The sequence below is a fragment of the Hypomesus transpacificus genome, chromosome 22 (assembly GCF_021917145.1).
Source record: "Hypomesus transpacificus isolate Combined female chromosome 22, fHypTra1, whole genome shotgun sequence".
Lineage (NCBI taxonomy): Eukaryota > Metazoa > Chordata > Actinopteri > Osmeriformes > Osmeridae > Hypomesus > Hypomesus transpacificus.
Window position 1 is genome coordinate 12,590,939 of NC_061081.1, and position 26,910 is coordinate 12,617,848.

Sequence of the window (26,910 nt, forward strand, 5' to 3'; positions counted from 1 at the left end):
GGCTCTGCCAATCAGTTTGGTTGCATCTTTCCTTAAATTGGCAGACAAAATGTTTCTGTAGACTTCCGAGTTCATTTTGCTGCTGCCATCATGTGTTACATCCTCAATGAAGATTAATGAGCCCGTCCTAGAAGAAGCCATGCAAGCCCAAGCCATGACATTACCTCCACCGTGTTTCACAGATGAGCTTGTGTGTTTGGGATCATGAGCAGTTCCTTTCTTTCTCCAAACTTTAGCCTTTCCATCACTTTGGTAAAAGTTAATCTTTGTCTCATCAGTCCATAAAACTTTGTCCCAGAATTTTTGAGGTTCATCTCTGTACTTTTTGGCAAAGTCCAGCCTGGCCTTCCTATTCTTCTTGCTAATGAGTGGTTTGCATCTTCTGGTGTAGCCCTTGTACTTTTGTTCATGAAGTCTTCTGCGAACAGTAGATAGTGATACCTTCACTCCTGCCATCTGGAGGTTGTTGCTGATCTCACTAACAGTTGTTTTAGGGTCTTTCTTTACAGCTCTCACAATGTTTCTGTCATCAACTGCTGATGTTTTCCTTGGTCTACCTGTTCGACGTCTGTTACTTAGTACACCAGTAGTTTTCTTCTTCTTCAGGACATTCCAAATGGTTGTACTGGCTATGGCCAATGTTTCTGCAATGGCTCTGATTGATTTTCCATCTTCTCTAAGACTCACAATTGCTTGTTTTTCACCCAAAGACAGCGCTCCGGTTTTCATGTTGTTTTCACCTCTGAATACAGTCTGCATAGACAAAACCTATCTTACCCAATCTGAACCTGAGTGTAGACATTCAGTGGTATTTATTGATTGAATAATGTATGTAATAGGACACACCTGGGCAACAAAACACACCTGTCAGTCATATGTTCCAATACTTTTGCTCACGTGACAAATGGGTGGGTTCGAACAAAAAGGTGATATTTTCTAATTTGTGCATCAGATCCTGATGTAAATACCTGGAAATAAAAGCTGAAACGTTGATCTCTGGTTTCACATTCATCGTTTGATGTCAAGCCCAAATGTTTTCAGTCTACAGCAAAAATAAAGGAATTGGCCTCACTGTTCCAATACTTTTGGAGGGCACTGTATATATCAAAAGAATGGAATATGTTTGAGGGATGTTGTTGATATTTTAAGGCTTTAGAATTATTTGTATCAAAAGTGTTTGTATCAAAAGTGACGTTTGTGCATTCTGGGGTGTCAACAAAACCAATCCTGACATTCCCAACTTGACCTTACAATCATATAGGGTTTGTTATCATTGTCTCTATGTATATACTAATGTACTAGGTTGAGTGTGTTCTCAGACAAAAGTTTGTGAAAGGTATATATACATATATGTATTGGCGTCATCATCAGTATCAGTTGGTATACTGCTTAAGAAACGTCAGTTTTCAGATTAAATTTACATTTTGTTCATTTAGCAGACGCTCTTATCATTCCCCCGAGGTAAGTAGGGTGAAGTGCCTTGCCCAAGGACACACCGTCTTTTGGCACGGCCGGGAATCAAACTGGCAACCTCACCGGCAATATTGCACCTTTTAAATGAATGTCCTGGTGTGCTTATCTTCTTCATGTGAAGGAAGTGGACTAAGTTTTACCATCAACAGCATGAGGTTATGGAGTAGTAAATGTGACTTCCTTGTCTCTGGGTAGGTTAAATAAGATGTTATAAATACATCTTATCTTGATACTAGGTCTCTGATCATGGGTCAAACTCAGAAGGGTGTGAGTGACAGAAAGTCACAAAAGTGTTTATCTATCTTGGAGAAGGACAGTTCCAGTTATACATGACTTAAGATAATAAAATAATATAATTCCTTTACGAGGGCAAAACGTCCTTGGTAAAGGATTTCTTCCTTATAGTGTTTATTTTATTACATATCATCAGTAATGGTAGGACTGTTGTCCAAATCATCAATTATTCTACCTTCATGCTCAACCAGTGAGTTTTGGTGGAGTACGTTGGTGAGATTTCTTCATGTACAACAGCCCTCAGACTTTGAGGTAAAGGCCAGAAATGTGTATGTGACTTCACCATCCACTCATTTGTAAATGTTTACTTTTATTTTGTATTATACATGCATAATCATCTCTGCATCGCCGATCGTGGAGGAAGTTATCCCTCACTTAATTGCGTCCCCCAAATTTTCTTCAATTTTTCTGGAGTTTTCCTTGTCTTTGAGCGTTTGGGTTGAGTGCGGATCTGGAGCGTCTGAATCGTCCTGTGACGATATGAGCTATTGAAGTATAATGATTGCACAGACTCATGCTAGAGGTTCAGTAGTAGTGACAGTAGCCTGCAAACAAAACTGCTTATTATAATTACGGGGCTTTGGAAAAGCGTAACAGAAGAAAAAATAAATATTCTCCGGAGCAGAAGGTGGCGGTAATGCACCAGAAATCTAGTTGCCAACCGTCGTATAACAAGAAGAAGAAGCACAACGTCCGAAATTAAGCTGCTAAAACCCACAATTTAACCGATTCCCACAATTGGAATTCAATTAATCATATTTAAACATTTCGCTCTTAGGTGTTGGATCATCAAAAATGTCGGAAACATGCCATTTAAACCGGCAGATCTCTTCAATTATGGACACTCTAGTCGAAGCAGCTGTGAGAGATATCTGTAAAGTTGTTAAGGACAGCTATGCAGCGTTACGGTTCGAAGTATTTAGAAGCGAAGAAGAAATCAAAGACTTAAAGAGAAGGCTTAAATTTGCCAAGTTTAGTAGTGAAACGGCGACCAGCGCTGTTCAGACGCTGGTCACTACCTCATCGAGAAGAACCAACTGTCCCGCTAATGTCATGTCTGATGATGATAAACATGGGAACGTTAGCTATGTTTATCAAACCAAGCCTGAAACAGTTTTCACACCGGTCACACCCGAGGGTTCCAAGCAGAGCCCCTCAGGAATGAACCTCAGCATCAACGCTGAAGTATGTCTGGCCGCCAGTAAGGTAGTTAAGATTGAATAATATTCATTGGACTGCTACTGTGTCTAACATTGAACACCATAATCAAAATTTAAGGAACAATTTGAAACCAAAGGACGGCAAGGTCATCCTTACTCTTTGAATTCACTTGAAACTGTTGTTTTGTTCGTAAGCATAGGTATGTTTAATTTGGTACAGGACCAGCGCCACATCACGTGCTTGCAGTTTGGAGAGAGTCCACGGATAGATAAGTGCACCACGTGCTGTTCCCTCTACCACTGCCCCTTCTGCCAGCCCTCTGTGTTCAAACCCAATGAGTTCCACAGGATCGTCCCCCACATACAGACACATCAGAGCCGAGCAATCCACCATGACGGTATATTAGTAAAATAAACCTTTTACATTGTTATGAGGCTTTACAACGTAGAGGCTGATACATCTAACTTGTAACATTTGTTATCAAGATGTCCGGTGTGAAGGTATTAGATGTATTGATTTCTTGTGTGTTTTAGGGTTTGTAATCTACAAGTGCAATTTGACCTGTAGAAAGACGGCCCACTTCCATTGTTGCTACTGCACTGAGACCATTATCAACAAAAGCTCCTTTCAGACTCACATCCTAAACTGTCGACCACGGACGTCACGGCCTGCTGAACAATCTCAACACCCTCCTCCTCCTCCTTTTTCTTCTCCTCCCAGCCCCAAAGGGCCCTCTGCAACCTCTCCTCCCATCACTCCCACCCAGCGTGCCTCTCCAGCCCAGCACCCAGGCCACTCTCCCAGCCCCGGTCCTGACGCATCTCCAGACATGGCCGCCTCTCAACTGGAATCTGAACCGGAATCTCCGGAACACATGTCCTTCAGCTACCCTCTGACCCCTGGGCTGGACTCCACCCCCACGGCGAGCCCAGCCCCCTCCTCATCCGCGCTCACCCACTGCGCTCTGAGAAAGGACACTCCCGGCAATTCTGCTGCAGCGACCATGTCTGGGGCCCAGACACCAGAGAGGACGGAGCCAGCATCGGGCTCTCCTGACCCCTGCAAGATGCTAGATCCAAGAATATCCAAGATGCAGTGCCAATTCTGTGGCATCATCCTGAACCGGAAGAATTTCAAGGTCCACGTAAAGAGGAGGCACAAGGAGGAGTTTTTGGAGCTGTTGAACCAGGAAGTGCATAACCGGGGTCCGGCGGACTCCAAGATTTCCAGGGTCCAGTGCCAGCACTGCGGCGTGACGTTGAACAAAAAGAACTTCAAGGTGCACATGAAGAGGAGGCACAGGGAGGAGGTCAGCCCGGAGTCTTGGGGGGAGGTCCTGATGAAGTCGCTAGCAATGGAGCGGCAGCCCCAAGGGGTCATCCCTTGGAGGAAGGTCAAAGTTCGGTGCGAGCGCTGCGGCCTGACCCTGAGCAGGTGCAGCTTCCGGGAGCACATGAGAAGGAAGCACCATGAGGAAGTGAGCCTTTCCACTTTCCAAGAAGCGCTCAACAACTTTCTGGAGGACATGGGGCTGGTTGCCGTGGAGACGGCGCTGTTCGCGTCGCACGGAGAGGAGGGCGGAGAAGACGAGGAGGAGGGGCGGGACGACCACAACGACCTAAGCCTGGAGGGAGGGGAGAAGCAAGCGGACCCCGATGACTTCTTGTCTTTTGAGGCAGGACAGGCTACCAGACGAGGACAGGAGGAAAGACTTCTCACAATGATGGTAATGATGGTTATCATGCAGATGCACGATGGAGGTGACAGAGCCATTTGGCCAATGCATGGGAATTCAGGTTAGATGGAGGTGAGTGTTGACTTCACTTACTGTTAGTTTTTTCGTTAACAGAGCAGCCAATGGTACCCTCCACTTAGGAATCCTCATTTCCTCGAGGTACGTTCTTGTAATACATTTGAATAAATGCACCCTATTCTTCATTTTATTAATGTAATTGAAAAGAACAACATGTAGCCTGAAATAATATACGTTTGATTTATCCTAGAACAGAATATAGTTGTGTTAAACATAGACAGGTAAACTCATGAGACAACTTGCCTCTTTAAAGACTCAACACTTGTTTTGTTTGTCCAGCTTCCTCTAGAGTCCATGGTGTGGATCTTCAGGGAAGTTATCCGTTATGACGGAAGGAGGGGCTACTGGAACCTCTCACTGGTCTGCAAAACCTTCCGCACCATCCTGAGGAATGACATCATACGAAACTACTCACTAGGTCAGGTGGGTGGATTGCCTTTGAGGAACTAATGGTTTGAAGATTTCAATATTCAAAGACATTCCAAAGTTTGATGATTCCGATAGTTTTACTGTTCTAGCTCAAGATTCTTCAGGGTTTTAGAATGCTAAAAAGTCATGCAGTTTCTTTTATGTTTTGTTATGTTTACATTTCCTAATTTCCTGATTGGCTTGTGTTTCTTTTACTGCAGACCTCCTGAACTCTTCAACTCATTAACAGTTGAAGCCAATGTGTGTTCATGTACTACAGCCAGAGATGGGAAGATGAATGTTAATTGTAACGTTGCTACAAACCTAGGTATATATGACCTAAAATCGTGTGCATTGTGTCAGATTATTCTGTAGCTGTATTTTATAAATGAAATAAAAGTAAATACTGACCTAAAAACGTGTTTGTCGAAAAATGTTAATGTAAGGCAATATTAACTTTTATTTTGAAAAGCTTGCGGTATGTACCCGGAAGTAAAACAATCCGTTTTTCTGGATTTATACATTTGTGTTGACCGTACAGTTGACTGTCCATGTAAAGACGGTTGTTCTTCAGCCAGAACCCCACAGCCACAAGGTATTGTTGAGGGGCTTAGGACTGTAGCAGTTATGTCCAATAGTGTCGCCTTCCACGAACAGCTAGCCTCTTTGATGGAGGTTTTAGCGAACACGGCCGTTGCTGAGATCTGTAAACTCGTAGATGATGGCTATGCCGTCCTACGATTGGAAATCTCTCAAAGTCAGAGAGAGATTGACAACCTACGGCGAAAGCTACTTGTGACCAAACTTCATAATTACCGACGGAACGCAGAGAAGTTTGGGACTCTGCGACAGCGACGCACCGTTCAGAAGCACATCGACGCCGGTGATGTTGCTCGTGCCAAAGAGAAGTCCAGGGACTTCCCAGCATATTGCAAGTAGATTTTAACTTCTCAATAGATATGTTTTTCTTATGTCATGTAGCTTTTACAGTTTATTTATTTATATTTCATCTAGTGGACAATCGTTCTGGTGTACTTGGAACCTCTACGCAGCAGGATGCTACAGGTCGCAATTCTTCAAACCCCAACGCTGTTCCAAACACGAACAACAAACACAATCAGGTGACGTCAGACTTCTTCACGTTAAATTTGTCAAATTTTTATTGTTTTGCATTGTTCTTAGAAATTAAATTAGGAAGAAATGCTTGATTTATAGCCTAACAGTAGCCTCTTATTGAATGCAGGGCAGGGAAACGAAGAAAGGAGGTTTGCCCGTTATTATCAAAGTGGAGAGCTTGACACCCCCCAGCAGATCGGCCACTGGTCCTCCAGAGATGGGAGAAGGGGAGCCTAGTAACCCAGAGACCTGCACCGCTGTCCGGGCCTCTGAGAGCTGGGAGCCTGATGTGGTTGTGGTGGTGGTGGATCCAGCCCCCATCAAAGAAGAAACTGGGATCAACTGTGACTGGAGCTTATCGGACCAGGAAGCGATGATCAGAGAGGGCCAGCAAACTGAGGAGGAAGATGATGATGGAGGAAGAGGAGGAGGAGATATGAACTATTTGATGGACGATTTCGACCAACTGCCTTCCACCTCGGCCCCTTCTTCCTTCTCCTCCTCCTTCTTCTCCTCCTCCATCTCTTCCTCCTTCTTCTCCACCTCTTCCTCCTCCTCACACCCGGTTCCAGGGCCTCTCCCCCAGCAACAGAAGCAGGGAGACCAGCAGCACCACCTCCCCAACCCACAGAGAGAACCCCCCACCACGCAGAGAGGCTTAGGGAAGCACCTCCCCTCATCCACCCATCCTCCTCCTACACTTATCAACTACTCCTCGCTCCTCCCCAGAGCAACTGGCAGCGCAGAGAACCAAGGAGGAAGAGGAGGTGGAGGAGGAGACACCCAGACAGAGAAGCCACAGGGCACTGGGTACTGGTACCATCTTAAATGCGAGGTGTGTGGTAAATTATTCCCCCGACCCGCGGCCCTACAGAGACATCACCGCGTCCACACCGGAGAGAAACCCTTCTCCTGCCGTCACTGTGCCAAGAGGTTCTCTTATGGGCACCAGCTGAAGAACCACGAGAGGGTGAGTAACAGACCTCTATGTCTAGCGTAGTGGAAGTGGTTTGGGGTGGAGGGTACGGTGACCACTGCTGTTTAAACACTATCAGCCCCCACAGACTCGCCAGAAGATTGGACTTCTAATCTAAATGATAGATGTAGGTTTAAACCGTGGCTTGATCCCTACCCTAAGTATAAAGTAATACCTTATTTAATAGTTATGCATTTATTTCCTCAATACCTTGCACTTGTAGTTTACAAAAACAAATTCCTGACAGACAGTTGCTGAGGGGGGATGAGATGAGGTTTTAACAGTGTGGAGTCTGTGCCCAGGTTCACACAGGAGAGAGGCCGTTCTCCTGCACACTCTGTGGGAAGAGCTTCTCTCAGTCCAGCCACCTGAAGAGGCACCTTGGTGTGCATACGGGACACTCACTGGTCTGACTTCACCAGAGATGATGCTTTGGACTGTGTGCAAATGTGTTTATATGGCCACATGGCACTCATCAAAATGTATAGCTTTGTGTTTTGTGTCACTTGTAACTCCTTACTGTGCTCACATGCCTTGATGAACAGCATGGTAGAACAATTAAAAAGACAGAAATACTAAAGCTGTTATGTTTTATAATCACATTGGTGCTGTATGTTCTGGACTAACCTGTTTGTGCCAATTAATTGTGTTTTAACGGTCCCCTGGACCGCGTAAGATGTATTTTAGTTTAACCACGTGCATTTTGCTTACCATTTTTCTATGGACTCCATCCTTCACTGTCGGGAGATCAAATCAGCATGCCCTGGTTTGAAAAGCCTATGCCCATTTGAACCGGAAGTTGTTAATATGCGGATAGTGATCCTCGCTTTAGGTTGACAAAGAAACAAACAAACACCGCATTTATTTACAATATCAAGATAGGTACGCTAGAATGTCGTTGGATGTAACATTTCGCTTGCGTGTTGCTTCAATCATGGAATCGTTGACGACATCAGTTGTCCACGAGGTATGCCAAGTGATGGAAGAAAGCCTGGAGGCTTTTCGCGTTGAAATAAAGCTACGGGAGATGGAGAGGTTCATGGTTAAACCGAAATACTGTCTCGACGGTGTCCCAAATTCTGGTGAGATTGATAGTTTATTTTTTTGTCTTCTCGGGTCTACTGCAACAACAAAAAAAGGCTCAGGTTCATACGATTTCCTCTGTTTTTCTAGATCAGGAACAGTTAACTCCGATCCAGGGATTGTGTGATGAGGAGGAGCCTACTCTGTGTATGGAAGTAGGAGACTGCAGTCAACTAACACCTGCTCCAGCAGCAGAAGAAAAGGGTCTTGGGGGTATTTCTGAAGGCGGTCTACTATCAACAGAAACCAGTAAAGAACATGAAGCGGTGGACCAGGTAGGCCTATAGCTGTGGTAAAGGCAAGACTTTCAAATATTTATTTATTCAGTATTTATTTATTAAGTCATTTAACATCTTGACAGGTCCACATCTCAGTGCAGAAAGAGAACACTCTGCCTTCAGTGAATAAATGCTTGGATTGCTGCAACAGGTTTCACTGTCCCTTCTGCAAAACCTCTGTGTTCAAACCAACCAACAAGTATAAACTCCGCAGACATCTGCAGTCTCACCTCTCAAGGGCTGTGAACTACGGAGGTAAATTCTTCTCTGCCTTTATACATTTTCTGTGCCCTGCATATAATATTCCCAAATATGTTTCTGTGTGTTTGATTTCCAGGTTACAGCCTTTTCAGGTGCTTTTTAGAGTGTAGTTCATCAGGTCACAACCACTGCCCGTTCTGCAGAACCATCATATTGAAGAGGGCCGACTTCATCAACCACGTGACATCATGCAGGGCCTCCAGCCCCACCACCAGCCAATCTAACTCTGCCCCATCCTCGTTCTCAACCGCCACTCTCTCATCCCCCACCAATCAGAAGCGCGGGGCGCTGGTAAGCTCCGCCTGTCAGACTCCTCTCTCTTTCATCTCTGGCCTGAGCGTTGTGGGTCAGGTCAGGTCATCGGTGGCTCCAAGAGAGACGATTTGCCACAAGTGCGGCCTCACGCTGCTCACCAAGAACCTCCGCAACCACATCTTGAGGAGGCACCCGGATGGTGGCGGGTTGCCAAGGCAATATGCCGTTTTGGAGTGCCCCCGAAGGCCGGGGGTTGCCACGGCAACATGTGAGGTCTGCGAACGCGTGATGTGCTTGAAGAACCTTAAGGTCCATATGAAGAGGAGACATCCTCATTACCTGTAAGGTGGTGGTGGTGGGGGGGGGGGGGGAGCCTTCTCTCACTCACTCACACACACATGGATTATGTAGCAACTGTGTCCAACAATCTCTGAATTATGATTTGTTGAAGGATTCATGTCTAAGGCTATTTCTTGGTGGAAATGTCATTTGCAGACAATAAACAAAAAATGTATGTGTTACTCAATGCATTTGTTGTAGATGTTTTCTTATTGGCAGTATCATTTATTTAGTCCACTTCCCATGTGTATACGGTCCTTTGGCTCCCATTACAGGAAGTAAAGCAAGTCTATGAAGTGAAATATACAATTCTGTTCACTTGTTTTGTGTGGTTCGTTGTTCAAACGTTTTTAGACCTCAATAACTTGTTGATGAGTTATGTCATCAACAACTTATTCACAATCACCTTATTTCTGCAATGGAATCCCTGGCGAGAACTGCTACAAGAAATCTGTATTTTCTTTGTAAAAAGTGACTTGGATGATGGTGACCAGGGGCACCGTAACGGGGGTAAGATTAGGACTTCCAAGGCCCCTGATCAGCCCTTGATTCTGACTTTTTGAATTATATCATTGATACGTTTAACATTTTCACTTGAATCGAATGTTACATTAGAATAAAAAGTGCATTGAAATATAAACAACAGTTAAAGCACTATGCCCACTAGTAACACAAGTACTTACGGTATTTCATATCGCAACCTAAACAACCCGGAAGTAAACAGTGGACTCCTAAAGGGAAGTTGGGTCTACTGTAAGGATAGACATGAAAGCCGCCTTGGTAGTTACATAGGCTACATGTCGACGGTATAAGCATTTCTGCCCTTAGATTCATGAGATAAATGATTTCTTGAATACAATAATTTGGGAGCAAACGTTGGGACACATCTGGGACAATGGCGAATGTTAATTTTCATTCGCAGCTTGTATCCATCATGGAAGTGCTGGCAAACGCGGCAGTAGCAGACATTTGTCAGCTTGTTGACGACGGATACGCCGTGCTGCGGCTTGAAATATCCAGGGCTCAGCGAGAGAACCTGGCATTGAAGAGCAAACTACGGTTAATGGAAGTTCGCTCACGGGACCGATTCGCCAGAAGAAGCCCCTTACCTCACCTGGCTGTCTCTTGCGCTAGGAAAGGTAGGCAGCTAGGATGACAACCACAGTAACAGAGTTTTACCCGATGCAGTATTTGCGTTTGTTAAACTGCGTTATTTTTGTTTTTCTTTGAATGACTTTAGCTCATGTAGCTGTTAAGCATTCCATAAATGCCAAGAAGAATGCAGCAGGATCCAGGCTGATTGGGGACCAGGGCACCCACCTCTCTACTGTGTGTGCTCAGGTGAGCCGTCTTGCAAGCTCCTGTTTGGTCCATGCATCCTATACAGAGGACTGTAGAGATCCCTGTCTCGGAGTCCTTCTCAGACATACACACTCTCACTCCTCCTCCCCCCCCCCCCCCCCCCCACCCATACACACACATAGGGACATTTTGTTTTTGTATTTGAGTTAGATTTGTAATTGTGGCATTTGTGTTAGAAAACAGAGTACTGTCAGATAAATTATACTTCCTTATAATATGTTCCTCAACAGCCTGAGGACCCCCTGGAGTATCCTGAGCTAGTCTTGATAAAGGAAGAGAGGCAGGAGGAGGAACTGAAAGACTGCAACTCTCACCTGGCCCAGGAAAATGGTAAGTACCATGCCTTTACAGTAGAGGTTGTTTGTGACTCGTGTGATGAGTTGTTCGGCCTGAAGAGTTGAAGCATTTTCTTCTTCCATTCACTCCCTTCAGCTGGAGTATCTCACTCTCTTCCTGCGAACAACAACCACACCCGGAAGGTAGAGACGCTTCTGGACCAGCACAGGAGTCCAGGCTCCACCCTCCCAGGGTTACAAAGGCCCGGGTCACCACCAGAGCACCCTGCCCAGGGATCGCAGGAGCAAGCCGGGGACAGCGACGTCCTGAAGACCCCTCTCCCTGGAGGTCACCACAGCACCACCAGCCAGCAGCTGCAGCCGCACCACATGTACGCCGGAGGCTGTGAAACTGCGGGCTCGTCGTCTCAAATGGCGTCTCTTGGAGACGCCGTGGAACCGTCCTGCTCGTTCTCGTTGGAAGCGATGAGGTCGTTCGGTGCCGAGGTTCCCCTGTTGCTAGGTGACGGGGAGAGCCTGCACGGGTTCGTCAACTCGCTCGGGCTCGGAAGAGTCGACTCTCTCAAAATGGAAAGAGGGGCAGAGTCCTCTTGGGCTGATGGGAAGGTTTTTGGATCGGGCCTGTCTCTAGATCCCATCCCCGGGAGGGACAGAGAGGACGGGGAGTCGGCCTCTAACCTCTCTTCTCAGACCCACGAGAGCAAGTCCAGCGAGCTGGAAGCCACCGGGTTCGATTCCTCCTTCGACGAGCTGTTCTCCTCGCCCGACGCCAACGTGGTGCAGGTTCTCCACCGGAATGGAGGTGGGGGTACCGAGGGGCAGTCTTCATATCAGTTCCTGGCCAGTGGGGGTGGTTTCGGAGGCCTGACGGAGGCTTCGCCCCGCATCAGACTGGACCCGGAAAGGGTGCTCCATTGCGAGCAGTGCGGCCGGCTTTTCCACAACGCGCGAGACCTAGTGGTGCACCAGAGGTCCCATGCCGGAGAGAGACTCTTCCACTGCCCCCAGTGCAAGAAACCCTTCCTGCACCTCCACCAGCTGAAGACCCACCAGAGGGTCCACACCGGTGAGAAACCCTTCAGCTGCGCCCAGTGCGGACGCCACTTCTCCCAGTCCAGCCACATCAAGAGACACATGAGTGTGCACACGGGGGAGAAGAGGTACAGCTGCTCCTTATGTGGGAAGAGGTTCTCCCAGGCTTGCAGCCTGAAGGTGCACCAGAGTGTCCACACTGGGGAGAGGCCTTACAGCTGTACTCAGTGTGGGAAGAGCTTCTCTGTATTGGGTAATCTGGTTAGGCATCAGAGCGTTCACATCAGGAAATAATATTTATAATTGTATAATGAATGGAAGAGGTTTGTTTATGATGTGCTGATGGCATGGCTGTGTATTGATCGATGAATGGATTGTGGTAGAACAGCACTGTTGACATTTTTTTTATAGTTTACAAAATATATTTATTTAAATGTATTAATGTGAAATCATTAAACCATTTTGTCTATGGACCAATTCTTTTTATATATAGTATTTGTAAAGTACTTCACTTGGATATTTAAGGGGTAAAGTCGATTAGAATGCAGATTAATTTGCCTGATGCTGAACAACAAATATACGTCATCAGAAGGCGACTCAAACCCCGAAGCACCTCAACATCATAGCCACAACTCACGAAAAGCAATCTGACAACAAGATAAACGTTACTTCATTTACATGTAAAAGTTCTTAATCGACATTTTACGAAGAAATTGAACTATTTGGCTTGCTTTATAACGGTTTTATGAACGGCTCCCCTGTGTGCAACTAGAAATGGCAATGATGGCGGACTGTGTTGGCTTTCAGGCGCAGATTGCTTCGATAATAGAGCTACTAGCTAATTCGGCCGTGCTAGAGATATGTAAACTTGTGGACGATGGTTATGCCGCCCTACGTTCACAAATGGATCTAGAGAGAGAACAAAGCGAAAAGGAGAATGATGATCTGCGGAGAAGATTACGAGACATGGATGTGAGGGTGCGGAGCTACGAACGAAAGCTGAGGAGACGCTATCAACGGGATGAAATGCACAACGTCCATTACCGACCTCCCGAAGGTAATGGTCCTTCGGCTAGTTAGCAAGTTGTGGAAATATTATGCCTGGTCAGGCTCTTATGTAGACCAAGTAGGCCTACTCTGCTTCAGTTGCATTACTGATCGTAATTGTAATCAATATTCTTTAGCCCCCTCTGCAGTCTCTGCAGCCATGGTTGCAAGTGATGACCATCCCAGCGGCCCTGTCGCTACAGCCGAAGAAGAGACTAATACACACCACATGCCACAGGTAAACTAAGAACGAGTTAATCAATTTAAGATTATAAATAAAATGTGGATTTGGTCAGAAATGAACATGTTATTTCTCCGTGCAGGAGGATGCCTCTTTGCCCCAGGTAAAGCAGGAGAGAGACTGTGATTTGAACCTGAAAGTCGAAGTGAACATCAGGTCGGAAACTGGTCCCACGGGTGAGTGCACACGGAACATCATTCCCTTTGTTAGTGTCAGTGTTTTGACCATTGGAGTGAATATCGGCCCTGTAGTTGATAAACAACACTTATTAGCTTGTGGCATTATCAAAAGTATGTTATACCTACTATTCTCACTTGTGTTAACTGACCCCTCCCTCCTCTCCTCTCCATATGCAGCCCAAGAGCCTAGTGAGGAAGCAGACAGCAGTGACCGACTGAATGTGTCCCAGTGCTCCCCCACTGAAGACACTGTGGATCTGACCTGCAGGCCCAAGCCCAAAGGCCAACCTAAGTCCTCCAATCCTTCCACTGGCCCTGATCCCAAGTTAGAGACGCAACCCGACTGTGCTGTCCAGTTGCCTCCGCCGCCCATTGAAACTGAACCAAGCCCTGAGCGACTGAACAGCCTGGGCTTAGATCTGGCCTGGATGCAGGAGAGAGTGAGCCATCTGGGGGCTGCATTTGCTCAGGCGGGCCTTAACAACTCAGACATTGGGCACCCATCTTGTTCCTACCCTACCCAAGTGGACATGGAAGTCCCACCAACTATGCTCTTCCCAGGAAACGCCCACGAAATGGCCGCCTTTCCCAATTTTGACCTCCCAACCAATTCCTTAGCCAATCAAAGGCGGCCTTGCAAGACCGGCTCGGACAAGGAGCCAATGGTGTGCAACTTCTGTGGTCGGGTGTTCCCCAGCATGGCCAGCCTAGAGGTGCACCAGCGGTCCCACACAGGTGAGAGGCCTTACAGCTGCCAGCACTGTGGAAAGGGCTTCGCTCAGCCCAATAACCTGCGGGTCCACCTGCTCATCCACTCTGGGGAGAGACGTTACCACTGCTCGCTGTGCGGGAAGAGTTTCATCTCCTCCAGCCACCTGAAGAGGCACCGCACCGTCCACACGCAGGAGAAACCTTACAGTTGCGCTCGCTGTGGCCAGTCCTTCAGCCAGTTGTGTAGCGTGCGCAGGCACAGGCAGCAGTCCCAGTGTGGGCTGTAGAGAAGGAATGGAAGGATTGTTTTTTAAGAAAAAGAAATTGGGGTCGGAGGCGGTGAGTTTTGATTATGGAGTATTATGCTGAGTTGGGTCCATTCCTACTTTCAGATGCAGTTGAATGCTTGGCTAGGAACCAATCAGCATTGCCGTGCCAATTATGACACAAATCAAACTCGCCTCAATTACGCAAATGCTTTCAAGCTATTTCCATGTAACTGACACAGGTCTGGTGTGTCACATACGTGTGGGACTGGCAAGTAAGAGGCACAAGGAGGGACGATATGTCAAAAGTGGGATGGTTATCGTTGTCTGTGTTTTTGCTTTCATGAACAAGCTGAGGTTAGTGAAAAAGTCTGGAAAGCGGTGTGTATGTGTCAAGTGCCGTTGGTCTGGACTCAAAGAACCTTTGTAGCAGATGCAGTTTGACAAGCTCACCGGAGTGTGTTGTTTGCTATATGGTGAGAATATCTCCCTTAAACACTAACTCTTTATTTAGGTCTGTAGAACCGTCATGTCAGAAACGTGTTTGTATGCTGTGTATGTATGTATGGAAATTATTAGGCTACTTGTAGCTCTAGGCTACACAGTTGGTACATTTTGCCTTTTAGAATATCCGAAGACATTATAGGATGTGAATAGTGTATGGTCATTAAACCTTGTGTAATATTTACATTTCACATCGTAATGCCTGTTTCTTGTCAAGATAAAATATTTTGACACCTACGAAGATATTGGCAAGGCACGAAAGAATAGCGTTTTTATTAGAAATGAAAGTGTATTACGGTAAATTAACACGTCATCAATAATCGACAACCCCTTACTGGAGAGACCGTTCAATTTTTTATCCGAGCTATAAAACCATAACAGCGTTTTTTTTTCTTTTAATCATCTTATTGTATTGTATAATTTTGCAGTGGCGTGTCTTTACAACTTTAAAGAGGATATTCCAAACAATGTAGTTTCAGATTACTACTTGTACCGCAGTAGATGGAAACGTCAAGTTCATTTAATTCAAACGTTAATTCCCACATTACATTTTCGTTTTCCACATTGCTAGTGATATTTCAGTATATATGACAATGTAAATGCAATTATATGATTTGCATTTTCAGTACTGGTATGCACATTTGCTGTCAATGTAAATGAAAAGACATTTTACATTTTGGCTTTCTCAAATCGTTTTCAAAAGACATGCCCTAAAGCACTTGTTCAATAACAACGGGACTAACAAGAGGAACTGGATTTTCCGGGGCGGAGTGCCAAAGACATTTCAACCTTCACTGTAACCTAAACAATTAGGCTACCTGTTGACGTACACGGAGATTTCGAGATAATGGCATGAATATCTCGAGAAAACGAGTTATTTTAATTAGTTATCACAGGAAAACGGAGTAAATAAAACGCATAAATATGGCCTCTTTGGGCTTCCGTTGTTATTGTGTACAATAGTAAATTCTAGTATATTTTAACATAAAATTACAAAACAAAGAAATAGTTAAATATAGAATATAAAAAGTTAGATTTAGTGTATCTGCAGCTAACCAAAACCACGCCTCTCAACATGCTAGCCAATTACATCGTTCTTCACAAAAAAAAATTGCCGGAAGTAAACACCGTTTTCTCTTTACCATCGACCAAAGCGATCTAGGCGGATTCTGATAGAATTTTAGAACACGGCCAGATACGCCAAGCAAATAATTCGGTTAAAGAAGCTTCGGATGTCATGTGGTTAGCTCGTTTTCTGTTGGCAAGGCACGGTTGAACGCCGACAATGACCAACTCGATGGCTTTTCATACTCAGATAGCCTCCATCATGGAGGTGCTAGCGAACGCAGCGGTTGCTGAGATTTGTAAACTGGTAGACGAAGACTATGCGGTAATTCGTCTGGAAATGACCCAAAGTCAGAGAGAGAACCGAGCTTTGAAAAGAAAACTACAGACGCTGGAATTGAAGATGGCCCGGGAACGCGCAGAAAGGACGATGAGAGAGCGCGTCCTCGCAAATCGTCCCGGAGTAAGCGTCAGGCTACTCGACAAGTTCAGAGCAGCAGCCGTATCAAGAGGTGTGCTAAATTAGAAGTTAGACGATGTGGTATTTTTTTATTTGTTCATTTAAATCACCCCGCCCCTCAAACGTACAATCTGTCTGTGTCAGGTGGAGGGAACCTTTCTGGCCATCTTCGGAATGTAGGAAAACCGGAAAGACAAGGCTCCTGGAAGATCAAAGACCAGTCAGCTGCTGCCAATGAGGGGCCAGACTCTTCTACCCAGGATGTCATCACAGTCAGAATCCTTGAAGGGGTCTGTACTCTTATCTCATTTGCCAAACACCTCATAATACCTCAAACATTTTAATTCATCTGTTATTTTCATTGTTACTATCCTGATTTGGTATAAGCATTTCCCATCCTCAGTCCTCTCTCTAAACAGCTGGCTGTCCAAATCGCATCACAAGGAAGTGCTCTCTCTTTATGTTCACATCAGTCTGCAGATGCAGAGGCCTCAGCTAGCAGCTCCAACCAGTCCCAGATCAAGCAGGAGATGACTGACCGTTGTCCAACTCCATCTCCTCCACTCCCACCGGGCTCAGACAGACTCACACATGTACCGACAGACACCTTCTAATCACATGAACTTTCAAACACAGAGACCTCATGTAAGGTGATATAATATTAATAAGACATGATGTCATGATGTGAAGTCACCTTCTTCTTCTTCTACATTGCTACAGCTGTTCGATTCAGATGACGCAGGAGCGGAGGAGTGCCCTGTCAAGCAGGAGAGGAAGGATGAGGAAGAAGGGGAGGAAGACACACTCAGGCATGAGGGTGACAATATAGATCTGACAAAAAGTGAGGAAAATGTATAGCCTTTACACCTTATCCCATTTATGTTGCCATAACAGCTGATGCAACATTTTTCCCCCTCTCTCTCTGGTTTCCATGTGCAGCTGTCGACGGAGACGGAGCCTTAGAGACGAGCACCAGAGCCTGGACTTCTCACCATCAGGATCTAGTGCATTACTACCACGAGACAGACCCAGGACAGGGGCCAGATCTGGATCAGACTGGACAGTGTCTCCGTCCTACAGAAAACAGTCACTGGACAGGGGGGCCAGCACTCGGCCACCCAGGTCCGGCACTGGGGATGTCTAACACATGGGGCCAGAGGAGACAGGGAGCAGGAGTCTGCTTAGGGGCTGGACCTGGGGCAAGAGCTGGGTCTGGGTTAGGGCCTGGAAGTTTAGGCTCTGAGTGTCAGTCTGGTTCTGGAGCCATATATGGGCTTCAGATTGGGCCAGATCCTGGTCAACACTCCTACCTCCCACCTCCACACGGTGTCAGACCAGACCAGAAGCATCAACGGAGCCCAGCCTTCAACACGTTCTTCCACCCCAACACCCTGCACACAACAACAACAACCAGTGTAGTCTCAAGAACAAACCACAACACCGGTCCAATGGCACCCTCCTCTTTGCCACTGCACCCCGAAAGAGCGGAGGGCAGGGGAAAGACGGACAGAGAGCGCCCCTACAGCTGCCCCACCTGTGGGAAGCGGTTTGCAGAGGCGGGCTACGTAAAGAAACATCAGACAGTCCATACAAAGGAAAAGCCGTTCAGGTGTAAACAGTGCTGGAAGAGCTTCTCCTTCCTCAGCAACCTCATACGTCACAGGGGGGTGCACAGTGCCCAGGATCAAGCCGGGGACTTGACGGGGGTACATGGGGGGGCTAATGCATCCATTTGAACCTGTGTCAGTTAAGAATTGGTTTACAACACACTTGTATTTGTCTGTAGGAGCCAATTTACATTTATTGGTAATTTTCAGGAGTGTGTGTGTGTATGTGTGATTGCTGTTTAGTGAGTGTGTTCCCTCTACAGATCCAGCTATAGGTCAGGTTGTCCTTACAGGAAAGGTCCTGGGGCCGTTAGGTGTGGTTGTTGGATGAGAGAGCACAGTCTTTAGACTTTGTCTTGGAGTGTTGCTGACTCATTGATGCTTGTTTAGAACAATACTCTTTATTTTTTGAATAATTGGTTGAATCAATCATTTGTTATGGAAACATGATTTTAAATAAAAATGTATAGCCTATAAGATGTTTTATTTCATCAATTAAAAAATAATAATAATCTAAATTGGACATTCCGTTAGTTTCGAGTAATTCGACTAAACCGTCTATTATATGGTACCCCTAGTTGGCCCAAGGGGAATTTACACAAAGGAACAACAAAAGAATATCGTAGTCACTACACTGTCCTTTTATCTCTGGCTTCACTACTGTATCTGGGTCATTGTCAGGTTTTTGTTTTCAAATTGTGCATGTTAGAGATGTATTAAACTGTTGGATTTGTTCATTATGTAATGTAAATCACCTTATGATAATTATTTTGTCAGTAGGTACAAGTAGACACAAACATATTTGTGTTGTAAAAGTATTTAGTTGTCGCATTTAAAACGTATTTACGTGTGTGGCAGTGGTCAAGCGTCAGCTGAGGACGGAGAGGAGGTACGTACAGGTAAATCTGTAGTGCTTTATAAAGGGTCAGACTGTTACATACAGGGGGGAACCACAGTGTAAAAGACTGATGTGTAGATGACACTTACCATAGGAGAAGAGGGGGGGCACTTTCCTCGGGCCTCCAGGGAAGTCTGTTCTCCCTGTCCCCTCATTGTAAAAGACTGGTGTATAGATTAGACTTGTTATACGTAATGATCACAGTAACATACATCACCAGCATCACCGTATTGCTCCATTCATTGCCACATTTGGGCACATTCAACTCAATCAAGCAACAAGAGAAAATTATGATTTCGCGCACGCGCAAAGAAGGGGAAACAGAGGAACTGAATTCTCCTGAACACCGGAAAGGATGCAATGATCGTGGCTAGTTGGCAAGCAAGCTCGCGACTGTTTCTAAGAAGCAGTTTAATATATGAGCAAACCGAACCTTTTTACCAGCTTTTATATTTTCACCGTTCATTTTATTGGTATCTCTTTATAGGCAATAATTTGTGGTGATAGAGGAAATAGGTTTTGTAACGCATCGAGCTTACCAGTCGATCACAATGTCGACCCGTATCGCATTCCAAACCCAGCTAGCCTCAATCATGGAGGTCTTGGCGAACGCCGCCGTGGCAGAGATCTGCAAGCTGGTGGACGACGATTACGCGGTCGTAAGTTTGCAGATGTCCCAATGCCAAAGGGAAAACAAAGCTCTCAAGAGAAAATTGCATTTACTGGAGTTGAAGATGGCCCGAGGAAGCGCCGAGAGGAGGCTGCGCGAAAGCGCCCTGAATAGCCGTCCCAACAGCAGGTCCCACTTCAACATCACCGATAAATATCGTGGATTGTCGACATCCACTGGTAAGTTTGCCCCTCGCTGTGCATCGAAATGTATTCACTTCATTCGATCGATGTAGTTATAATACCGGGACTTTAAAGCTCGAGTAACATAGGTTGTATGTGTGATATTAACCTATCTTCTCGGTAATTGAGGTAGTGTTTTTGTGTTTTTAGGCAGCGTTTTTGACAGACAGATGAACATGGGGTTGTGGCCGGACGGGTCCTCAACTAGCAGTCCAATCAGCAACCCGATGCATTCTGAACCTATCCGAGACGAGGTAGGAAGATCTATTTCAACAAATATGTATTATTAATTACATACAAGTCAGCATCCAGCATCGATTACCCTGAACGGGCCCCGTAAACAAATCTCAAAAATCTGCTACCTCAGTTTTAGCCTTTATCGATATGATCACCATCGTTGTTGCTGTCAGGGGTGTGTTATATGAGTATAATGTTTGTGATGTTCCATCTTTAGACAGTAGTTGTGCAGCTGATGGAACCAGACACTCTAATGGTGAAGGAAGAGAGGATGGACGACCCAGACCAAGTACAGCTCATCGGAGAGGATGGTGAGTCAGGAAGAATGTGTATTTGTGAAAGGAAAAAAGAAGATGATTTGTTGTAGTCATTATACCAATCCCCATAATAACCCTGCTCTCTGTCTCCTCCATGCAGGAGTGGTGGAGTGTGGCCCTCGTGGTGGAACCCGACCCAGCCCCCAGGACTCCTTGTCAGTCTCCATCCAGACCTCAGACCCCCTCCCCCAGCCCCAGCAGTCCCACCCAGCGCCCCGGAGCCGGAGCCAGGCCAGCCACAGAGACAGAGGACTGGAGGTCAGTGGATCCTCAACTCTCCTTAAAACTGACAATGACTCTGAAATCGCAGAGGGCTCTGCTCCTTCGGGACCACTGACCAATCCCAGCGCCACGTTCGATGTGTTTGACGAGAGCGAGGGCTCGCTGGTGGGGGCATTCTTTAACGAGGAGGAGGAGGAGGGTGATGGGCGGCCATCTTGTTCTTACGAGGCTGGAGGCGGGGCTTCATCTGGGGACGGGGGGTTGTTTCAAACACTTCCGGGTTCGGGCGTCGCGAGCCGGCGTCGGAAACAGGAAGTTATCGACGTGGACTCTGAGGAAGGGGAAGAACTGCTGGACTGGGATGGTCGGGAGATTCCGGTACAAATCAGAACTCACGGTAACCACGGGAACGCGCCTGCCGTCCCACAGCCTCCTCATTCTCTGGCGAGGTCCAATGACCCTGCGTTGCCGTCGACGTCCGACATGAACGGTTGGGGCCGCGGCGGCAACTTCTCCGGCTTCCCCTTCAAGGGAGAGGGAGCTGGAGGAGCAATGAAGACTCTCCACAGAACAAGCACCAGAGAGAAGCTCTTCATCTGCAACTTCTGCGGCAAGGCCTTCAACCGGCCCAAGAAGGTGGAGATCCACCAGCGCGTTCACACGGGAGAGAAGCCGTTCCGCTGCGCCACCTGCGGGAAGATGTTCTCCGAGGCGGGGAACCTGAAGAAGCACCAGAGGGTCCACACGGGGGAGAAGCCCTTCAGCTGCCAGCTGTGTGGGAAGGGCTTCGCCTGGATACGCAACCTGAGAACACACCAGCAGAGAAACCACCCAGACGTGTACACAGAAGACATGGCCTGCTTCTCCTGAGTGGGCTGGATGGGGGGGGGGACGAAGACAAAAAAAGAAAAAAAGTTTTCACAATAAAAGTCTTATTAGGTTTAAGTTGTACTAGTGGGTCTTTTGTCTTCCAGAAAATGCAACATCTCCATATCTCTAAAGTCCAACCCCTAAGGCACCAGAGAAAACTTGTAGCACACTAAAAGCTCCTGATAGCCAACAAACACTGATGTTTTGCCCTGATCTTTTTTAGGTTTAAGGACACTGCTTGTGTGTAGGGTAAAGGTTGACCTAAGAATGACTTAGTGTGCCTGAGTGTAATGTTTGAGGAAAATCATGGGTCCCAGTGGCTCACTGATAGTGTGTACCACCTTGCCACAGCAGCCCTGGTTCGATTCCAGCCAACTCCCTTTGTTGCATGTCATCGCCTCTCTCTCTCCCTCCCTTGGCAATCCTGTCTCTCTCGAACTGTCACTATCAAATGAAGCAGAAAATACCCTCAAAAATATCTAAACAAAAAATGATGGGTTACAAACGGTCCATAGTATGAACAGGTTGCCTCCAGACTGGGTAAATATACAGATTCTGATGTTCAGATTATATTGTTGGAAAGAATGCATGGTACTAAATACGAAATTACTAATCCCCAATAGAATATAAACATTTTCTTCATTGTGTGTGTGTACAGTACTTGACATGTTTCACAATTGGTTTGTATTTAATATTTTTACGATATACAATTGCAATAAATAAAATGCATACCTTAAATTCTGGATGTGGCCCTTCTGTAAAGAGGTGAAAATATATTTCTAGTGCTTCTTTATCTTGTGTTCTTGTTCCTTTTATTGTCTTGATAATTGACTGAAACCTAACCCATATCCATCATATGTCCAGTAGTAATCTTCAGATTATCGTGGTTCAGATTAGTAAAACACAGAGCCTATATACATGGCAGAAATATCTAAAAATGATTAACCCTTGTATTTTTTTTTATGTTACATCCTTCCATTATGAACTATTATGTATTTTAAATATAACGTGAAAAAAAAGTTTGGGGATGGGTTATTTTTTGAAGGAAACTCCCTTCTTGATTTGGGTGGAGCTTAGCCATGATTGTGTCTTTCTGTGCTCCAGCCTGCAGGTGTGGAGGTGGGGGAGGAGCCGGATGTGCTACTGGTGAAGGTGGAGGATCTGGAGGAGGGGCTACGGTCTCCAGGCCTGGGAGTCTGCAGCAGCAAACAGGGTGAGTGGATAAGCACAGATGTTGCACACAGTTTCTCACATTCAGAAAACTTTTACCACTTTATTTACATGCTAGGAAACCTTCCTTGATGAAGGCTCAAAATTAAAGGCTTTAAAACATCTCTAACTGAAAACATAACATTTGGATTAAAGGATTTGCTAAATTAATAAAATGTAATAACACTAGATGCACTTTATATGATTTTATCAAAATAAAGTGCATCATAAATGAGCTAGGTTGAACATAAATGTAAAAATGGTTACCTTACTTTCTTTGTATACTTAATTGTTATTCTAGGCTAGGTTATTCTAGGTTATATATGGAAATCTTATTATTGGTTCTTAGTTTTATGGTAAGGTTAAGGTGCTATGAGCAACCTGTTAATAGAAACTTGTCTTGTCTCATTAGGATTGGTGGAATCCAGCAAGGATGACTACCAAGGAGCAATACCATTGGATGACAGCCTGGCTCTGGCCAGTCAGCTTGGAGAACCTCAAGGGACCAGGCAAGGCTTGTCAGAGGTCAGCTATGGCAGTGCGCCGTCGTATGACACCTCATCAGCCAATCAGATGTGGACAAATGGGGACAGTTGTCTTGACGATTGTGTTGTAGTGCCTGGTCTGTCCTCCCTGCCTCATCCCTTCCCATCAGGCATGCGGGACTTTGCCACAGAACATTCTGGAGGCTTCTCCAATGTCATGCCAGTCAGGGGGGGGTTACAGGGTCCGGGGGGCTTTGGTGAACACATGGAGGGGTCATCCCAAGTTCAGGGTCAGGGACAGGACAGGTACACGAACGGTAGGAAAAAGGCGGAGCGCAAGAGGCTACATCTGTGTAAGTTCTGTGGCAAAGGGTTCTCCGCCCCCGCCAACCTAGAACCGCACCTGAGAACCCATACGGGGGAGCGGCCGTACGGCTGTGTTGTCTGCGGGAAGCACTTCTCCCAGGTGTGGAACCTGAAGATCCACATGAACGTCCACACTGGCCAGAGGCCCTACCAGTGCCCGCTCTGCCCCGAGCGCTTTGCCGACCCCAGCAATCTAAAGAAGCACCAGAAACGCCACCACCCCGCCCAGCAGCAAACACAACAGCCGGCCATGTGACCATAGGCCAGTCCCACAGAGGGTTCTAGAACTCAGAACATGGGGCCAGTCCCCCAAAGGGTTCTAGAACTCAGAACACGGGGCCAGTCCCCCAGAGGGTTCTAGAACTCAGAACATGGGGCCAGTCCCCCAGAGGGTTCTAGAACTCAGAACATGGGGCCAGTCCCCCGGACGGTTCTATTACTCAGAACATGGGTCCAGTCCCCCACATGGTTCTATTACTCAGAACATGGATCCAGTTAACCAGAGGGTTCAAGAAAATAGGAGTGACAGAGTTAATAAAGGGTGTAGTCAGTGGGTAGTTCAGGCAGTTTTTTTTATATGAATCTTGGGTTGGTTGTTTTAGTGGTGGGTTCAATTCAACGGCTTGGGTGTCCAATGCAGAGGGTAGGGTCTTGTAATGTGGGATCATATTTATTATCTTTTTATCTATTTATAAATGTTTTAGTTTGTATGAAATACTAATTTTATTTAGGATATGATTGACTTGTGTAATGTATATCTAAAGCCTCAATAATTTTTACATCATGTCTACCAGAAGTATGAAAACGCAACACCACCAAAAGGCGTAAAAGTATATTCAAAATTCCTGTAGATGAAAGTTTTGTTAGTTGAGGAGGAAAGTATTGTGTCTCAGTTTTCAGTGAGATGTTGAAACATGTCCTGGCAATGTATATATTTGAAAAGAGGATTAAAGCGTTCCTTTACCAACAAGTGAGTGATTGAATGTGGTTTGTTATATTTATAAAATTCTATTTCAGGACATTTCAACCTCTTAAACTGTGACACAATTTTATCACCTCACTATCAGTACACACACACACACAAACACACTACACACTACAAACTAGAGGAAATGAAAGTATAAACAGTATGTAAGTGAAGAAACACAGGATGCATGAGATCCGTCACTCACGCTCTCCTCTCCTCTGACAGCCTCTACTTCCAGAAGGGACCGCTCTGAAGGTGGAAGATGAGAAGACAGTGACTTCTGAGAGGGGAACTGGAGGAATCTCCACCACCCTGCCGCCTCCTACTGCTCCAAGCAGCAGTACTGAAGCTCTCCACAGGGCGGCACCAGACAGCACGCCAGCCAATCAGAAGTACAGCAGCTCCCCAAACCCAGAGTTCTCCCTGTTTGAGCTGGACACCTTCTTCACAAGCTGGGCCCCAGACTCAGGAACCTCCTCGTCACCCCCTGGTGGGCCCTCCTGCTCCTACACCGAGGATTCAGCTGACACTGACGCAGACAGCGTCATAGTGGTTTCTGAGACCCGTCCCCAGGACCAGCCCCGGCTTCGCTCCCGCTTCTCCTCTGGGGCCGTGAGATCAGGAGGCAGACAGGCAGCCGGTCTGGAAGCATCTCCCTCAGGTCGTCTTGGAGCTCAGTGGTCGGGGGCCGGCCACGTCGGCGCCAACGTCCTGGGTCACTCTCCCTGGAGCAGAGCGGCCATGATGAGAGCCGAGGAGACTCAACTGCAACAGCGTCGTCATAACAACAGGGTACGGGTGGCGCAGCCCCACGGTGCCCCACCCACCAGGGGGGCTGCCGGTGTAGAGCCATTACTCCCCCAGGTGGGGGTCCAGGTCAGGGGGGCAACGACGGCAACGTCTGTTAACGGTTTGGCTAACATGGAGGCCGCGTTCGCTGCCCAACGAGCTACGTTCACCTCCCAGCATCACCTGGCCGGTAACCTCGCGGGCGCGGCGGTGACCGGGGATGGGAGGAGGCGGAGCTTCGTGTGCCGCGCGTGCGGGAAGGCGTTCACCGGCCTGTCGAACCTCGAGGCTCACCAGCGCGTCCACACGGGAGAGAAGCCGTTCCGCTGTGCCACCTGCGGGAAGATGTTCTCCGAGGCGGGGAACCTGAAGAAGCACCAGAGGGTCCACACGGGGGAGAAGCCCTTCAGCTGCTCAGGGTGTGGGAAACGCTTTGCCTGGACCTGCAACCTCCGCACCCACCAGCAGTCGTCAGCCTGTGGAGGAGCAGGAGATGGAGCAGGAGGGATGGAGTAAGACACATTTGATTCAGAACTTTCAGCCTTGGTATTCACTGTTGAGTTCCAATGCTATAAACTTTCCATAACTGGACACCGATATGCAATGCAACTCCAAATATAACTGCGAAAACTTATAGATAATAAAAAGTTATTTTGTTTATACTCATTCATGTTTTTAAACATGCTAACCCATGTAGCTTAATAAATGTGCATGCTCTGGTAGGTATTCGAGCAAGCTCTTTTGTCTAAGGTCAAAAGAGTTGACTTGACTGGATATTGGTTTGATCCTGGGAATTAATGCAAACATTATTTGCAGTGGAAATATGCTTTATGAACATGCTTAAAAGGCTCTTTGTGAAGTGGCTATGATCACTCAACATGATAATTTAACTGCTGTATTAGCCTGTAGGTCTCTTTCTGATAATGACGAGAATTTTTATTGCCACAATTGTCAGCAAAGACATGCCCGGCTAGCTCAGTCGGTAGAGCATGAGACTCTTAATCTCAGGGTCGTGGGTTCGAGCCCCACGTTGGGCGACGTTTTTTTTATCGAGATATCTTAAAATTGCTGAATAGATTCAGAAAGTTTACACAAACGATTAATATACAATGGCAGGAAAGGTGCGTATGATGAACATAACAATCTTAAATTTGAATATGAATATATATATATATTTTGCACAGTTCTAAATAATTATAAACAATACCATACAAAGTAAAATATAAAATAGTGCAAACAGGTGCATTGTGCAATGGGCAATAAAGTGACAGATTGACTTTATAATGTAAATATTTCGAATGTTCATCTTTCAAATTTCCATTAAAGTTGCTCACCACAATGTAGGAGCACGGTAGCACAGTGACTGAATGAAATATACCATTTGGAAATGTTACTTTTCCATGTGTGAACTAATTCCCCTTAAAATGGAAACTGCACTAGAGACATTATAGTTTTCAAGTCAATATGATCT

General features: G+C 46.2%; 4 protein-coding genes and 1 non-coding gene across 12 annotated transcripts; all 5 read left to right on the forward strand.

Annotated features, from left to right (window-relative positions):
* Positions 1-2,434: 2,434 nt before the first annotated feature.
* LOC124484756 lies at positions 2,435-5,567 on the forward strand. Of its 5 annotated transcripts, none has more exons than XM_047045839.1 (6): positions 2,435-2,973; positions 3,148-3,325; positions 3,462-4,654; positions 4,778-4,822; positions 5,021-5,164; positions 5,371-5,567. In XM_047045839.1, exons 1-6 carry the CDS (start codon positions 2,563-2,565, stop codon positions 5,377-5,379), a joined length of 1,980 nt encoding a protein of 659 aa, XP_046901795.1. In that variant the 5' UTR covers positions 2,435-2,562; the 3' UTR covers positions 5,380-5,567. The 5 variants fall into 5 exon arrangements, with proteins under 5 accessions (XP_046901795.1, XP_046901794.1, XP_046901796.1 ...); XM_047045838.1 differs by having other exon boundaries at positions 5,021-5,159; XM_047045840.1 differs by having other exon boundaries at positions 2,435-2,952; positions 5,021-5,159.
* Positions 5,568-5,623: 56 nt separating this feature from the next.
* LOC124484758 (zinc finger protein 23-like) lies at positions 5,624-13,883 on the forward strand. 4 transcript variants are annotated; one of them, XM_047045845.1, is made up of 11 exons: positions 7,662-8,323; positions 8,415-8,599; positions 8,686-8,857; positions 8,940-9,967; positions 10,380-10,596; positions 10,698-10,798; positions 11,050-11,149; positions 11,252-13,204; positions 13,332-13,432; positions 13,518-13,611; positions 13,792-13,883. In XM_047045845.1, exons 4-8 carry the CDS (start codon positions 9,938-9,940, stop codon positions 12,439-12,441), a joined length of 1,638 nt encoding a protein of 545 aa, XP_046901801.1. In that variant the 5' UTR covers positions 7,662-8,323; positions 8,415-8,599; positions 8,686-8,857; positions 8,940-9,937; the 3' UTR covers positions 12,442-13,204; positions 13,332-13,432; positions 13,518-13,611; positions 13,792-13,883. The 4 variants fall into 4 exon arrangements, with proteins under 4 accessions (XP_046901803.1, XP_046901801.1, XP_046901800.1 ...); XM_047045844.1 differs by having other exon boundaries at positions 8,686-9,967; XM_047045846.1 differs by lacking the exons at positions 7,662-8,323; positions 8,415-8,599; positions 8,686-8,857; positions 8,940-9,967 and adding an exon at positions 10,200-10,263.
* Positions 13,884-16,187: 2,304 nt separating this feature from the next.
* On the forward strand, positions 16,188-18,750 carry LOC124484760 (zinc finger protein 697-like). Its single transcript, XM_047045849.1, has 5 exons — positions 16,188-16,672; positions 16,765-16,910; positions 17,094-17,213; positions 17,341-17,461; positions 17,560-18,750. Exons 1-5 carry the CDS (start codon positions 16,381-16,383, stop codon positions 18,354-18,356), a joined length of 1,476 nt encoding a protein of 491 aa, XP_046901805.1. The 5' UTR covers positions 16,188-16,380; the 3' UTR covers positions 18,357-18,750.
* A 686-nt stretch (positions 18,751-19,436) lies between these two features.
* Positions 19,437-26,584, forward strand: si:ch211-89o9.6. Its single transcript, XM_047045843.1, has 7 exons — positions 19,437-19,974; positions 20,128-20,231; positions 20,432-20,525; positions 20,632-20,789; positions 22,728-22,836; positions 23,245-23,357; positions 24,876-26,584. Exons 1-7 carry the CDS (start codon positions 19,677-19,679, stop codon positions 25,953-25,955), a joined length of 1,956 nt encoding a protein of 651 aa, XP_046901799.1. The 5' UTR covers positions 19,437-19,676; the 3' UTR covers positions 25,956-26,584.
* On the forward strand, positions 26,404-26,476 carry trnak-cuu. Its single transcript has one exon. It is a non-coding gene; the product is annotated as a tRNA-Lys (tRNA).
* Positions 26,585-26,910: the final 326 nt, after the last annotated feature.